The 13,053-nt window shown below is 40.9% G+C and overlaps 1 protein-coding gene across 1 annotated transcript in view; it reads right to left on the bottom strand.

Moving 5' to 3' along the window:
- CCDC191 (coiled-coil domain containing 191) overlaps positions 1-13,053 on the bottom strand; it is a 78,867-nt gene that overhangs the window by 1,542 nt on the left and 64,272 nt on the right. The window contains exons 14-16 of the mRNA XM_084873912.1: positions 6,385-6,528; positions 1,466-1,618; positions 862-1,007 (exon numbers count right to left, since the gene is read on the bottom strand). Coding sequence (XP_084730038.1) covers positions 862-1,007; positions 1,466-1,618; positions 6,385-6,528 — 443 coding nt within the window. The remainder of the gene's footprint in view (positions 1-861; positions 1,008-1,465; positions 1,619-6,384; positions 6,529-13,053) is intronic.

Genomic DNA, 13,053 nt, shown 5'->3' with positions numbered 1-13,053 from the left:
GCTCAAAGGAAATGACAGACACCCAGTCACCAAAGGACAGACCATTTGTTTACTCTCAAAGAGAAGTGCATAATAAAACTTAGGGCATTTCTATCCAAAACACTTAAAATCACACAAACCAAAGGAAAACTTACACCTTATTCCCCAAGGAATTTAGATCAAATAAGACATCACTATATTATAAAAATTAATGCGGCATACAGTGTGATTTGAATTATATAACCAGGCAAAACTAAACTATAGTCTTGAAGGCTGCATGCTTGGAAGGCAGAAGTGAAGAAGAAGCAGCAAAAAAAAAGGCAAGGTCAGGCTCCTCACAAAACTCAGGAGTAGTTCACCTTGAGGAGGGAAGGCTGGGCCTTTGGGCAGAAGCCAGCAGGGACTCTGGGGCCAGCAACGTCCTACTTCTGAGCCTCAGTGGTGGTGACACAGATGTCCCCTTTATAGTAACTCACTAAGGTGGACTTGATGATTTAAGCACTTCTGTATTAGTGTTATATTTCACAATAATGTTAAAAAATTGAATTTATAAACCTAGTGACATAAAGAATACATACATTTGCTTAAGTGTGTTTCATGTACTTCTCATAATTTTGTTCTCCTGCCAGCCCCTGGGAAGCAAAGAAGACAGGCACCCTCCTTATGATGTTAAAGATGGGGCCCTAGAGTTCCAGGGTGTGTTATGGTCTTGCTTTCATCACCGAGTCAATGGGTGAGCTGGAACGCTCAGCTCTGCTGGCGTCACTGAGTGCCCAGCTCTCCTAGCCTCCACCTCCTCTTTCTGGGCATGTTCCAGGTACAGAATACATCGCAGGGCAGTTATGCAGTCAGAGTGACTTTCCTCAGAGAGCAGGCCCTCACCTGTCACTGTGCTCCACGGCGAGCTTGTGCTTGCTCTGAAATTCGATCCGGGCCTCCCTGACCGAGTTAAGCCAGGCCCTGCAAATCTTCTTTTGAAGAAAATGCACACACAGTGTTTGTGCTTTTTCCTCCAGGTCAGTCAGGTACTGGGGATGGAGAAAGGAACAGAAATGAGTCAAATAATGTCACAAAGAATTAGAGCAAATAAACAGCACAAAGGGAAGAGAAACACACACAAGACAAAGGAACAAAGGACACTGGAGGCACAAAGAGAAAACGTGGCAGCCAAGAAAGCGGCCTCTGTAATGTCTGAAGGAAATAATGGAACCAGGGGGGAAACAGTTACAAATAGTAAAATCACTTATCAATTATAGGATAAGAAGTATAAAATCAAAAGTTGATATGACATAATTTATAGAGATGAACAGTGTGAAAATAGGCTTAAGATTTTATATTTACAAAAAGTAAATTTGATATTTCCACATGATTGACTATTTTATATTGTTCTTGAAAAAACATAATGACTGGATGTTCTGGTTTGCATCTAATTCTCTTACACGGATTAAGTGGAGTCGTATTCAAAGCTCCCTTCCCTGGGCCTTACCTGCCGCCAGCTCTGGACGACTCTCCTCAGCAGCGTTTGGGAATAACACTGGTCGGCCTGGGCCATCTTCCTAGCCAGGCTCTCCCGACTGAAATGGAACCAGCTCAGCAGGCATTTCCTCTGTAGGGCCAAAGAGTGATGTTCTCCGGCCACCTGCATCATTTTATAAATAAAAAAGGAAATTATTCCGTGTATTGTATATCACTTAAGAAAACACACATTCATTCCCTTGGCAAATGCTGCCGAAAACCACATGTAGAGGGAATATTCCTGAAGCTTTGACTACTGACTCTGTTTTAGGGGGTTTTAGATTCATCGCATGCAGAGCCTCTCAGTGCTGAGTCCCTGAGGACCACAGTGACTGGCTGGTTATCAGGAAAATGGAATAAACAGTCTCCAAAGCCATTCTTTTGCTTGCACCGAGTTCTGAAGTGGGTGGCTGGCAATAGTCTCAGTTTGTTCTGTTGGAACCCAGACAGCAACTCCATAACAAACCTCTCTTCTTTAATGTACTTAACCACTGTCTGACTGAGGAAATGCCAATACTTTCAATTAGTTTTGTAGAATGAGCTGTCACCAGCACAGAAATTTAGACATTATCAATAAACCACAAAACCATCTGATAGAAAAATAACATGATGAATAATTTAATGTCTTACCAACTTAAAAGGCTCAGAGCATCATTCTTTGAAAATAAACATACAACTCAGAGTTTATAGATTTTAAAAAGGAAGTGCTATATTTTTTCAAGAGGTAAGAGGGAAAAAAATCCTTACCCCTTTGTTCTCCCCAATTACACATTTTTCTAAGCCTTGTCTAGCCACCCAGCATTATGAATGAGATGGACCAAAGCCAATCTCTTGGCAGTCATACTTGGTCAAAATGAGCATCACAAGAGGTCTCTGTGGCACCTGAGATGCTGCCTGTCCTGACTGCTGTCTGGGGACCAAAAGTCAAGGGCAGCCAGAAACCACAAAATCCTCCCCTCCCCTTCTCCATCCTCCGGGAAAACGGAGATAACCAGAAAGAAAATGATTCTCAGAAGGCTCCTTAAAAGTTCTAAAAATGGTTGCTGGAATAAATGGAATATAGCATGAGAAGGAGAACATTCTGAAATGTCTAAACTAAATTACAGTGCCTGGAAGTGAGAGAAAGATAGAACTGTTAGCCTGTTAATGACTGCTCACATTCCTCCCACTGCCTGCTGAGCTTTAGGTTAGTCTCCAGGTGCTATTCCCACAGGTTATTTCAACCAGGCCCCACCGAACTCCGGGAGCCTCGGCTTGTTTGCACATGCGGGCACTCTCCAGAATGTTGCCCACAGCCAATCTACAGGAGGGAACATTTCTCTGTGTTGGTCCTGCTTCCCCTTTTCCCCCATCTTTGCCTTCAGCTAATGAAAATTCTTTCAGATTACCTTTCCTCCGCCTTCCCTCTGCTCCATGTACAGAAATGCTTGCAAAACTCTGGGACCATGGGCACACTGTCTGTTCTACTCAGCCATGTTCCTGGTGATTTGGATTAGAATCTATGCTTTTGGCTAGCATTTTGGACCAATAAACCTTATTTAAAAATACAGTTGTCATGGAAGTTAATTTTATTTAACAAGCACATGTGAGTTAAGGGAAAATGCTAAATAATCCTTCTGAAGGAAGTGATAGAAACAAACGAGGAATTGTGTAACTGGACCCTTCTCCTTTCTTAATTTTTTCTGTTCCTTCCTGGAAGCCAACTCTGATGGGTGAAGAAACCCTCCTTTTCTCTTACTGCCCTCTAGAACTTTCCATTTTACTTTTAATTTTTTAAAACTTTCAACTGGTGCCTGGCACCTACCAGTACATGACCTTCCGATTTCTACACCACACAAAGGCTGCCAGAATGGGCAGGGTTCTTGGAAGATGGTGCTGAGCTCCTCTAGCTTTGTGACCAATGCCTGCGACTCTGAGCCAGCCAGTTCGCTTCTCTAGGGCTCAGTTCCCTGTCTACAAAGTGAAGGAGATGCAGAGGACTACGGATGTTCTAAAATTCTATTTTGTTGTGATAGGCTGAAGAGCGGCCCCTCAGGGATGGCCTTGCCCTGATCCCTGGAACCTATAAGTAGGTGACCTTACATGGTAAAAGGGATTTTGCAGATGTGATTAAGTGAAGGATCTTAAAATGGTGAGAATATCCTGGATTATAAGGGAACGTCCTAAATGTAATCACAGGTTCCTTATAAGAGGGACACAGGAGGGTCAGGAAGCGATTAGAGTGATTTGAGGAAGAGGCTGTGAGCAGTGGAATGCAGGTGACTGTTAGACGCTAAAAACGGAAATGAGACATTCTCCCCTTGGAACCTCCAGAAGGAACTTGTCCCACTCACAGTGTGACCTTAGCCTAGTAGGTCTGGTTTTGGACTTCTGACCTCCAGAATTTTAGGATAATAAATTTGTGTTGTTTTAAATCACTAAGGTTGCAGTCATTTGTTTTAACAACAGAAAACAAATACACTTGTATGAACTAGAGAGTGATTCTCAAAATATGGTGCTCAGACAATTTGTATCAAAATCCCCTGGACTACCTTTTAAACATGCAGAGTCCCTGATACCCACCCCCCTTCCCACTCCCCACCTAGCCAAGAACCCAGACTTACTGAAAATTCTTGGAGGTGGGACCAGGAAAGTACATTTTTATAAGTTCTCCAGATGGTTTTATGATCAAGAAATTTTGGAAATGCTGGTTTCAGATCTGTGATCTCCTGTTTTTATTTTAATTGAGTTTTTCTATATTTAAAGCCTATAATTGTTATTTTGAGCTCAAATTCCTGTTTCTATTTTTACATTCTTCTGAATAAATTTTTAAAAATTTAATTTGATTATTCACTCATAAATTCTATTTTGTTTCTAAATTTCATACCTTTCTTGATTTTACTCCATCAAAAACAAAGACCCAAAAAGAAGAGCTAATCCTTATCTGCCTTTCCTTTGTGTACTTAACAATAAAGATTATTTTTTAATCTAGATAAAAGCCAGATATAACTAGGAGCACTCAACTGGATAGCAAATTATTTGATATGACCAATCTTTGTGGTTATATATTACTAGAGGCTTGGTGCATGAAATTTGTGCACAGGTGTGGTCCCTAGGCCTGGCCAGTGATCAGGTTCTCTGCCTCCCTGTCTCCTCCTTACCTTGCTGCCCAAGCCTGTCACCACCCACCCCCAATCCCCCATCCCAGCCTCGGGGGAGGGACCCAGGTGAGCCACCAGCACCAAGAAGGGAACAGCCCTTGACCACCCTAGGAAAGGGGCTGTGTCTGCTGCTATCCATCTCCAGTTCCCTGTTCCAGTTGATCTGGTGATCAGGGCCTGCTGGCCAGGGGAGAAGGACCAGGTTGGCCAGCAAGCCCCATTGGCAATCAGGGCCTGTGGGCTGGGTGCAGCTCCTGCGTTGAGTATCTGCCCCCTGGTGGTCAGTGCGTGTCATAGTGACTGCTCATTCTGGTTGTTCTGTTCATTTACGCTTTTATATATAGGTAAGAAGCAAATTTTAATTCCAATTACAGATTTCATTTCCATATTTATTCACTGAGAAGTGAGGCATCAGCTCGCCCATCTCACTACTAGGAAAGCCAAAGCACATTAGCAATGGCTGAGGGCACAGATGGGTCCAGGCCTCCAGATAGGATGGATTCCCATGTGCTCAGGCCTAACCACCACAAATGTGCACTCTCAGGTGTTTTGGAATACTCAATAGTTCTAGAGCCACTGGTAAGGAGGCTGAGACAAAAAGAGTCAGGGACAGAAGAAAGACAGAGGGAAGGGCTTTTGGGGAAAATAAAAGAAGGAACAAAACTGTGAAAACAGGAAGAGAACAAGGAGACTGAAGGATGAATAGACTGGTGAGGCAGGATAAAAAGTAGCCTAAGTCACATTCAAAGAGGTATAACCTGCAACATTACTTGATTTAGTGGGGCTCTTATAATATGAAGCATTATTGTTCATCTTTAATCCTGGTTTTTACAACCAAAACTACTAGTCTTACTTTTTAGTATTAACCTGGTCAAATGTATAAATAAGAGTGGCCATTACTGGTACACATTACTGAGCTTATTATTAACTCGAATTCTAAAGGAAACATTTTATGCATTTTGAGCTTCATAATCACTTAGTTGAATGATCTATGCACTAGGTAATTTTGATGGTATTTGATTTCATATATCTTTGTGTGGCAGAATGGATTGCTGTTCCTTGTAATAGGATTTTATAGCCATATTCATTGTGTGTGATTTTATAGTGTCTACCAATGAAGTAGATGAGCCTCTTTTACTCCTTAGTGACTTTCAGTTTAGCACTATGATTTGCTCTGGCCAACAGAATGTTAGTAAACACAATACAAGCAGAGATTTCACATGTGTTTACATAAAAGGGTTTGGCCTTTGTATCTTAGACATTTGCCAGGTAAAAAGCATGCCCTGAATAGCTGCTATAGCCAGAAAGTGTGGCTGTAGAGAGACCTGAACCCAATCCACAACTGGCCCACAGACATGTGAGTAAGAAATAAATGCCTGAATTATAAATATGCCACTGATATTTGGGGGCTGTCTGTTATGCAGCTTTACTGACACAGAAAATTGACTGAAAGACCTATGGTGATTATTTTTTGTTTTATTAAACACTGCTAATAGTGAGAGAGGCCCCTATTTGTCTTACCTGGTAGGTCTATAATAAAAATTTACTCTAGCTTTTTCAACCTATTCAATTACAGAAATTTTTCTCTATCTTGGAAGATGAAATCTATACTCTTATCCAAAACAAATAGATATAAACACCTACTTCATTTATCTTTCTGACTTTTCAATCACCAAACACCCAAATCTAATTTTATGCTACTTGAAAAGTCAATTTTCTAACCTTAAAGGGTATGAGTATGACACTGTACCTGGATGTTTAGCTTGCTTTGCATTCTCAATCTCTTCCAAGGCTCCAGACCTTTTTCCCTTAGCAACACCCTTTCATAATGATCTTTGGCTATTGCTTCCAGCTGTTGGTTCCTTTTAATTCTCTTCTGCTTCTCCAGTTCTTTCTGAGGAAAAAAAAATTAAGTAAAAATGATGAGGGATCAAGATATTCCAGAGCATGAAAAATATTGACATGTCTTTGACTCCCAGATTCCTTAGTATAATCTTGATGTCTAGAACTTATATATTCACCTGCCTATCTGACATATTTATTTGGATGTCTAATAGGCATCTCACATTTAACATGTCCCTTTTATAGAGGACTTTTCTCCTCTGCATCCAGCAGCTCAAATATCTCCTCCCGGAGAGATCTTCCCATCTTGCTTCCCCTATCAGGCCTTCCCTTCCCTACTTCTTTAGCTGTTACATATTACCCGTTTCCCCCAGTTAGCATATACATTTTTTAGGGCAGGGCTTTTGTCTGTCTTCTCCACTGCTCTAATATGTGAGTGCTCTATTCTAACACCTAGAACAATGCCTAATACATAGTATATTCTCTAAAGATACTTGTTAAACAAACAAATATGCTTCTTAAGCAATTATGGAAGACTTAAAATCTTACCTGGTCTTCTCTGATAAATTTATCTTTTCAACCACAAACTTCATCAACTGTCTTATTAATCAAAAGCATATTTATATAGCCAAAAAAGTCATTGTCTGAAAAGGGTTACTAGAAAGTGAGCTTTTAACAAAAATGAGCACTGAGATGTTAGGAGGGGTTTAGATTTTTATTTTTGAAAGGTCATTGTGTGAGACCTGTGAGTGGCCAGGTTACTGCTGCACCTGACACTAAAGGACACTAAGCCACCATTGGACTATCACTGACCATGCTGTCCAAGGTGACACTTCCTGCCATTACTACAGTGGCTCCCTCTCTGAAGAATGAAGCACATCTAGGTTCAGGGAAATTGTAGGTAACAAGGATCTTTCAGAAAGGACTGACAAATCTTGATCCTGAGCCTGGAGGGCTTTTTCCTCAATATGGAGAACAAATAGGATACGAGCTTTTTTTTGTTTGTTTGTTTTTTTAAAATATATTTTATTGATTCTTTACAGAGAGGAAGGGAGAGAGATAGAGAGCCAGAAACGTCGATGAGAGAGAAACACAGACCAGCTGCGTCCCACACCCCCCTCCCACCGGGGATGTGCTCGCAACCAACACACATGCCCCTCACCGGAATCGAACCTGGGACCCTTCAGTCCGCAGACCGAGGCTCCACCACTGAGCCAAACCGGTTTCGGCAGGACACGAGCTTTTTTTTTTTTTTTTTGAGAAATTCTTCCAGTTCCTTTATTCTTAATCTGATATCATAGAACTTACCTTGCATTTTCTATCCAAAGAAATATGTGAGTGTCCTAGAAACCTTCTTTACCATATCAATAGTCAGGTTGATTATCTGTGTAATTAGAAATTATGGTACCATTGTTGATCAATTTGCTGATAAACTTGAGCAAAAAGTACCCAACTAACAGAGGTGAAGCAGGCTACCATCAAGCACATACAGGATATGACTGACTTTGAGATATCAGGCACAGGCTCAGAAATGTAATTATATTTTTGATATCCAGAAGATTAACACTGCTATGGCCTTGAAAGTCGCTTATTGTGAATGGCTCTATAAAGTAAAAAGGAGGTAAAGAATCATCTGTGCAGAATATAATGCGTCAAAGGAATAAGACCACAAAAGATAAACTGGGTGGAGAAACACACTGTGTAGAGCATCTATCCTAGAGCAAAAGGAGGTAAGTGCCCAGGGCACTTTGGACTAAAGCTCTTGGCAAAGAAAGCTCAAACATAGCCAGTCAGTAAATGCATTTATCTCAATTGAGACAGCTACAAACAACCATCTTACTCAATAGAAACTAGTGTATGTGACAACATCTTTTTGCCTATTGTTGGGGACTGAAATTACATTCCATTTTTCCTAAAAAGGAAGATTTCAGGTTGGTATAGTGAAAGAAATTAAATAACTTATTGGTCAATAATATATTTCTCATCCTTCTCGCCTTGCACAAGCTGTATTCTTCCAGCAAGAAAAAGCTGGACAGATACCAAATTAATAATTTATGAACCAATAAGAGAATTAAAGTCATTACAAATCTGAAGAGACAGGCACCTTTAGGGAGACATAGGATCCAAGCATTTGCTTATCTGAGGCAGAAGCCACCATACACCTTCTGTGCCACTAAGATGATTAAACTAGAAATTTTGGTGAATTGCTGGAGGCCACGGTTAGGCCAGCATGAGAAAGGTGAGGCTCTTGGGGTCATAGTTATAGGGAGGTTTCCCTCCCTTGTGCAGGCCTTTGTTCTAGGAACTCCACCAGGCTCTCAAAGAGAGGATCAAGGAGGGCCCACATAAGTTTCCACCATGGTTCCGCTGGCAGGGAGAAAAAGCAACCATTGCAAAATCTGCCCTGACCATTCTACCTTAAGAAAAAAAAGACTTCATCTGCAAGTGGCACCACCTGAGAGCACTAGTGAGATGCCACTGCAGCTATGGAAGGGAACTCTGTCTAGGCCACTACCTAAGTGGAGGGGGAATCTCACGGAGTGATGGACTTTAAGCTCACACACTGTACACTGGATACTAAAAGAAGGAACAGAAGGGCAGAGAAAATCTCTACTTCTAAAGTAGGAGCAGAAATTCTCCTGAATGCTCAATATTGTGCACTCCAAAGAGTGAGATTTAATCAGAACATTAGAGAATGCTAGCCCTCGTCCATACCCTACTCAGCATGCTAACAAACCTCCAGTAATAACAATGGAGTACAGCTGAGAGGGCTGCTGAGAGACAGATTCTCTCTGGGGAATAGTACAAAGGGAAGACCTAAGGCCAAAAGAGGAGACAAAATAAGTCACTAGAGGAAACTGAAGTGTATAGTACCCACAGCAACAACAATAGTAATCATTAATACACTTCAAAAACAGCCCAACTCCTGGCTAGATTGGCACATATCTCCAGACTAAAAGCCTGTTTATCTCAGTTTATATTGTTCTGGACAACATGACAACATGCTTGGCATACACACACACACACACACACACACACACATTAGAGGCCTGGTGCATGAATTCGTGCATGGGTGGGGTCAGGCCAGCAGGGTTAGGGGTAGGGGAGACATGGAGGCACAGGGGAGCTGATTGGGAGCCAGCTGGGTGGGGGCTGCAGTGTGCATCATAGTGCACTGGTTGTTCTGGTAGTTCTAGTGTTCTGGTCGCTTGGCTTTTATATATATAGATATGTTGATGTGTCAAATATATACAGGGTTCCCCCCCAAATGTATAACACAAAAAGAAATACTTAGGTATAAATCTAATAAAAATATATAAGATCTGTGAAAAGAAATAAAAACATTCGTGAAATAAGTAAAAAATCTAAATAAATTTTCATAAAGACTCAATGTTGTTAAAATGTCTATTCTTCCAATTTGATCTATAATTCAATATGATCACAAACAAAATTTTAGCAAGAGTTTTTATACATATCAACACGATTAGTCTAAAATTTATATCAAATGGCCAAAGAACTAAAATAGCCAAAACATTGTATAAAAGAATAAAAGGGAGAATTCACATTTACTATATTCAAGATTTACTGTAAAGCTACAGCAAAGACTGTGGTACTGTTAAAGAAATATACATAAGATCAACAGAACAGAACAGAGAGCCCAGAAATAGACCCACATAAATACAGTCAATTGATTTTTGACAAAGGTATAAAGGTAATTCAAAACAACTTAATATTAGAAACCACTAAAATTACATAGAACACATGTTGGGAAATGCTACTTCAGAACCCTTATGTAATTTTTAAGGGAGGTAACTGGGCTGTTTCTACAGATTTCTTAGGCTTACTTATCTAGGGATGAATTATAGTACATGTTATAATTTTACTCCATGGACAAGCTGAACCATTCTGTGAATACCCAGTCAGCCTCTTTTTCCAGTCACTCCTACAATTACGCAACGGGCTCATAAAGTGGCCATGGTGGCAGGGATGGAGGCTATCCAAGGACTCAGCAATGCAGACTTCTATTCACCACGGCCGACTGACTGTGGCCACTGCTGATTGCCCAATCAACCAGCAGCAGAGACCAACACTGAGTCTTCAAAATGGCACCATTTTCTGGGTTGATCAGACAGCTATCAGATGGCAGTTGATTATATTACACTGTTTCCATCACAGAAGGAGCAGAGTTTTGTTTTTACGAAAATAGACACTCTAGATATAGATTTGCCTTTCCTCTACACAACGCTTTTGCCCCAAACTACTACCTATAGACTTACATGGTCTCATCTGTGGACTCAGAGAACTTATCCACCATCATTGTATTCCGCATGGCATGACTTCTAATCATGGAACTCATTTTACAACAAAAGAAGTGTGGCAATGGGCCTACACACATGGAACTTATGCGCCCTACCATCCTGAAGAAGCTGGCTTGACAGAATGGTGGCATGGTCTCTTATAAATATGTTTTTGAATTGATTTTAGAGAGAGAGAAGAAGGGAGAGGAAGAAACATTGATGTGAGAATGACACAATTGGGTACTTCACTTCCTGCACACCCCTTACTGGGTCTAGTGCCCAAAACCCTGGCCATGTTCTGTTCTTTGACCGGGTGGGTGCAGAGCTGGCATGATCTTGTGAAGACTCAGTTGTAGTTCCAGTTAGGTGGTAACACCTTGCAGGTCTATGGTAAGGTTCTCCAGAGGGCTGTATATGCTCTGAGTCAGCATCCAATATGGCACTGCCCCCCGCCACAGCCAGGATTCACAGGTTCCAGGAATCAAGAGTTGGGATTGGCACCACTCATGATTACCTCCAGTGACCCACTAGCAAAATTTTTGCTTCCTTTTCCCACTTTATGTTCTGTTAGTCTAGAGGTCTTGGTTTCAAATGGGGGAATGCTTCTACCAGGAGACACAACAATGATTCCACTGAACTGGGAGTTAAAAATGTCACCCAGTCATATTGGGCTCCTTATCACTCTAGTCTAAATCAACAGGCAAAGAAGGAAGTGCTGGCTGGGGTGAATAAACCTGACTGCTAAGCGAAATTGGAGAGTCTACTATTCCACAGTGGAGGTAAGGAAGAGTATTTCTGGAATACAGGAGGCCCCTTAGAGTGCATCTTAGTATTACTATGCCCTGGGATTAAAGTCAAAAGCAAACTACAACAACCCAATCCACACTGGACTACTCAGGAATGAAGGTTTGGGCCACTCACCAGGTAAAAAGCTGTGATTAGCAGAGGTGCTTGCTGAAGGCAAAGAGGAGAGTGGGTAGTGGAAGAACATAAGTTATAAATACTAGCTACACCCACCTGGCCCGTTACATAAATGAAGACTGTAATTGTCATGAGTATCCATTTCTTATTTTGCTATGAATATATTTATCTGTATATGTATCTTTGTTTTCTTGCCTTTCTGATTCTCTTATTATGTAACATATGATGTATTGGCTTTATATTATGGTATTTAAGTATTATTCATTTTACAGTATTTAAGTTATGGGTTAACAAGGAGAAGAGTAAACATCACTCAAAACTTTACCTCATCTTCTGGTGCAGAGGTTAGAGCATTTCTGATTGTATGCAGGATAGTTGTATCATGTTAGGCAGAATTATGATGTTGTTGTTGTCCTTATTTGAAGATTATGTTGGTTTCATATGTGTATGTCAACAAGTTTCATATGTGTATGTCAACAAGTTGACAATGGGGTGAACTTGATGGTTAATTTTATGTGTCAACTTGCCTGTGCCACAGACTAAAGATTATTTCTGGGTGTGTCTGTGAGGGTGTTTTTGGATGATATTAATATTTGAATCCATGGACTCAGTAAAGTAGATTGACCTCCCTAATATGTGTGGCCATAATCCAATCCTTTACGAGCCTGAATAGGACAATAAGGCAGAAGAAGGAATTTGCTGCTTTTGCTTCCTGCCTGCCTGCTTGAGCTGGCACATGGTCTCCTGCCCTTGAACCAGAGTTTGTACCTCCAGCTCCCGAGTTTCAGGCATTCAAAACTTGGCCTGGAATTATATCACTGGCTTTCCTAGGTCTCCAGCTTCTGGATGGCCAACTGTGGGACATCTCAGCTTCCATAATCATGAGAGTCAATTCCTTATATAAAAATCTCAATCTCTCTCTCTCTCTCTCTCTCTCTCTCTCTCTCTCCATATATTATAGAGATTACTGGTTTTTATTAGGATTACCGGTTAATAATGGCGGATTTTGTAATCAAAGGAAACACGATAATTTCAAGAGAAACATCAAAAGTGCTTTATTCAAAGTAATGTCCATCGTTAGCTACATATTTCCTGCATCTTTCAGGTAATTTGTGGATACCATCCCAATAGAACTTTTCTTGTTTTGAGGCAAACCATTCAGAGACCCAATTTTCCACTTCTTTGTCTGTTATGAAGTGCTGCTCAGAAAGTGTGTGTGCTATCGATCAGAACAAGTGGTAATCTGAAGGAGCAAGCTCTGGTGAATACAGCGGGTGGGTTAATACTTCCCAGGCAAGATCTTTTAATGTGTCTTTAACTGGTTTTGAAGTGTGTGATGGTGCGTCATCATGAAGTAA

Source organism: Pipistrellus hanaki (assembly GCF_964339955.1).
Source record: "Pipistrellus hanaki genome assembly, chromosome: 2".
NCBI lineage: Eukaryota > Metazoa > Chordata > Mammalia > Chiroptera > Vespertilionidae > Pipistrellus > Pipistrellus hanaki.
Note: the sequence above shows the minus strand (reverse complement) of the source record. Positions and strands in the feature narration are given on the sequence as shown.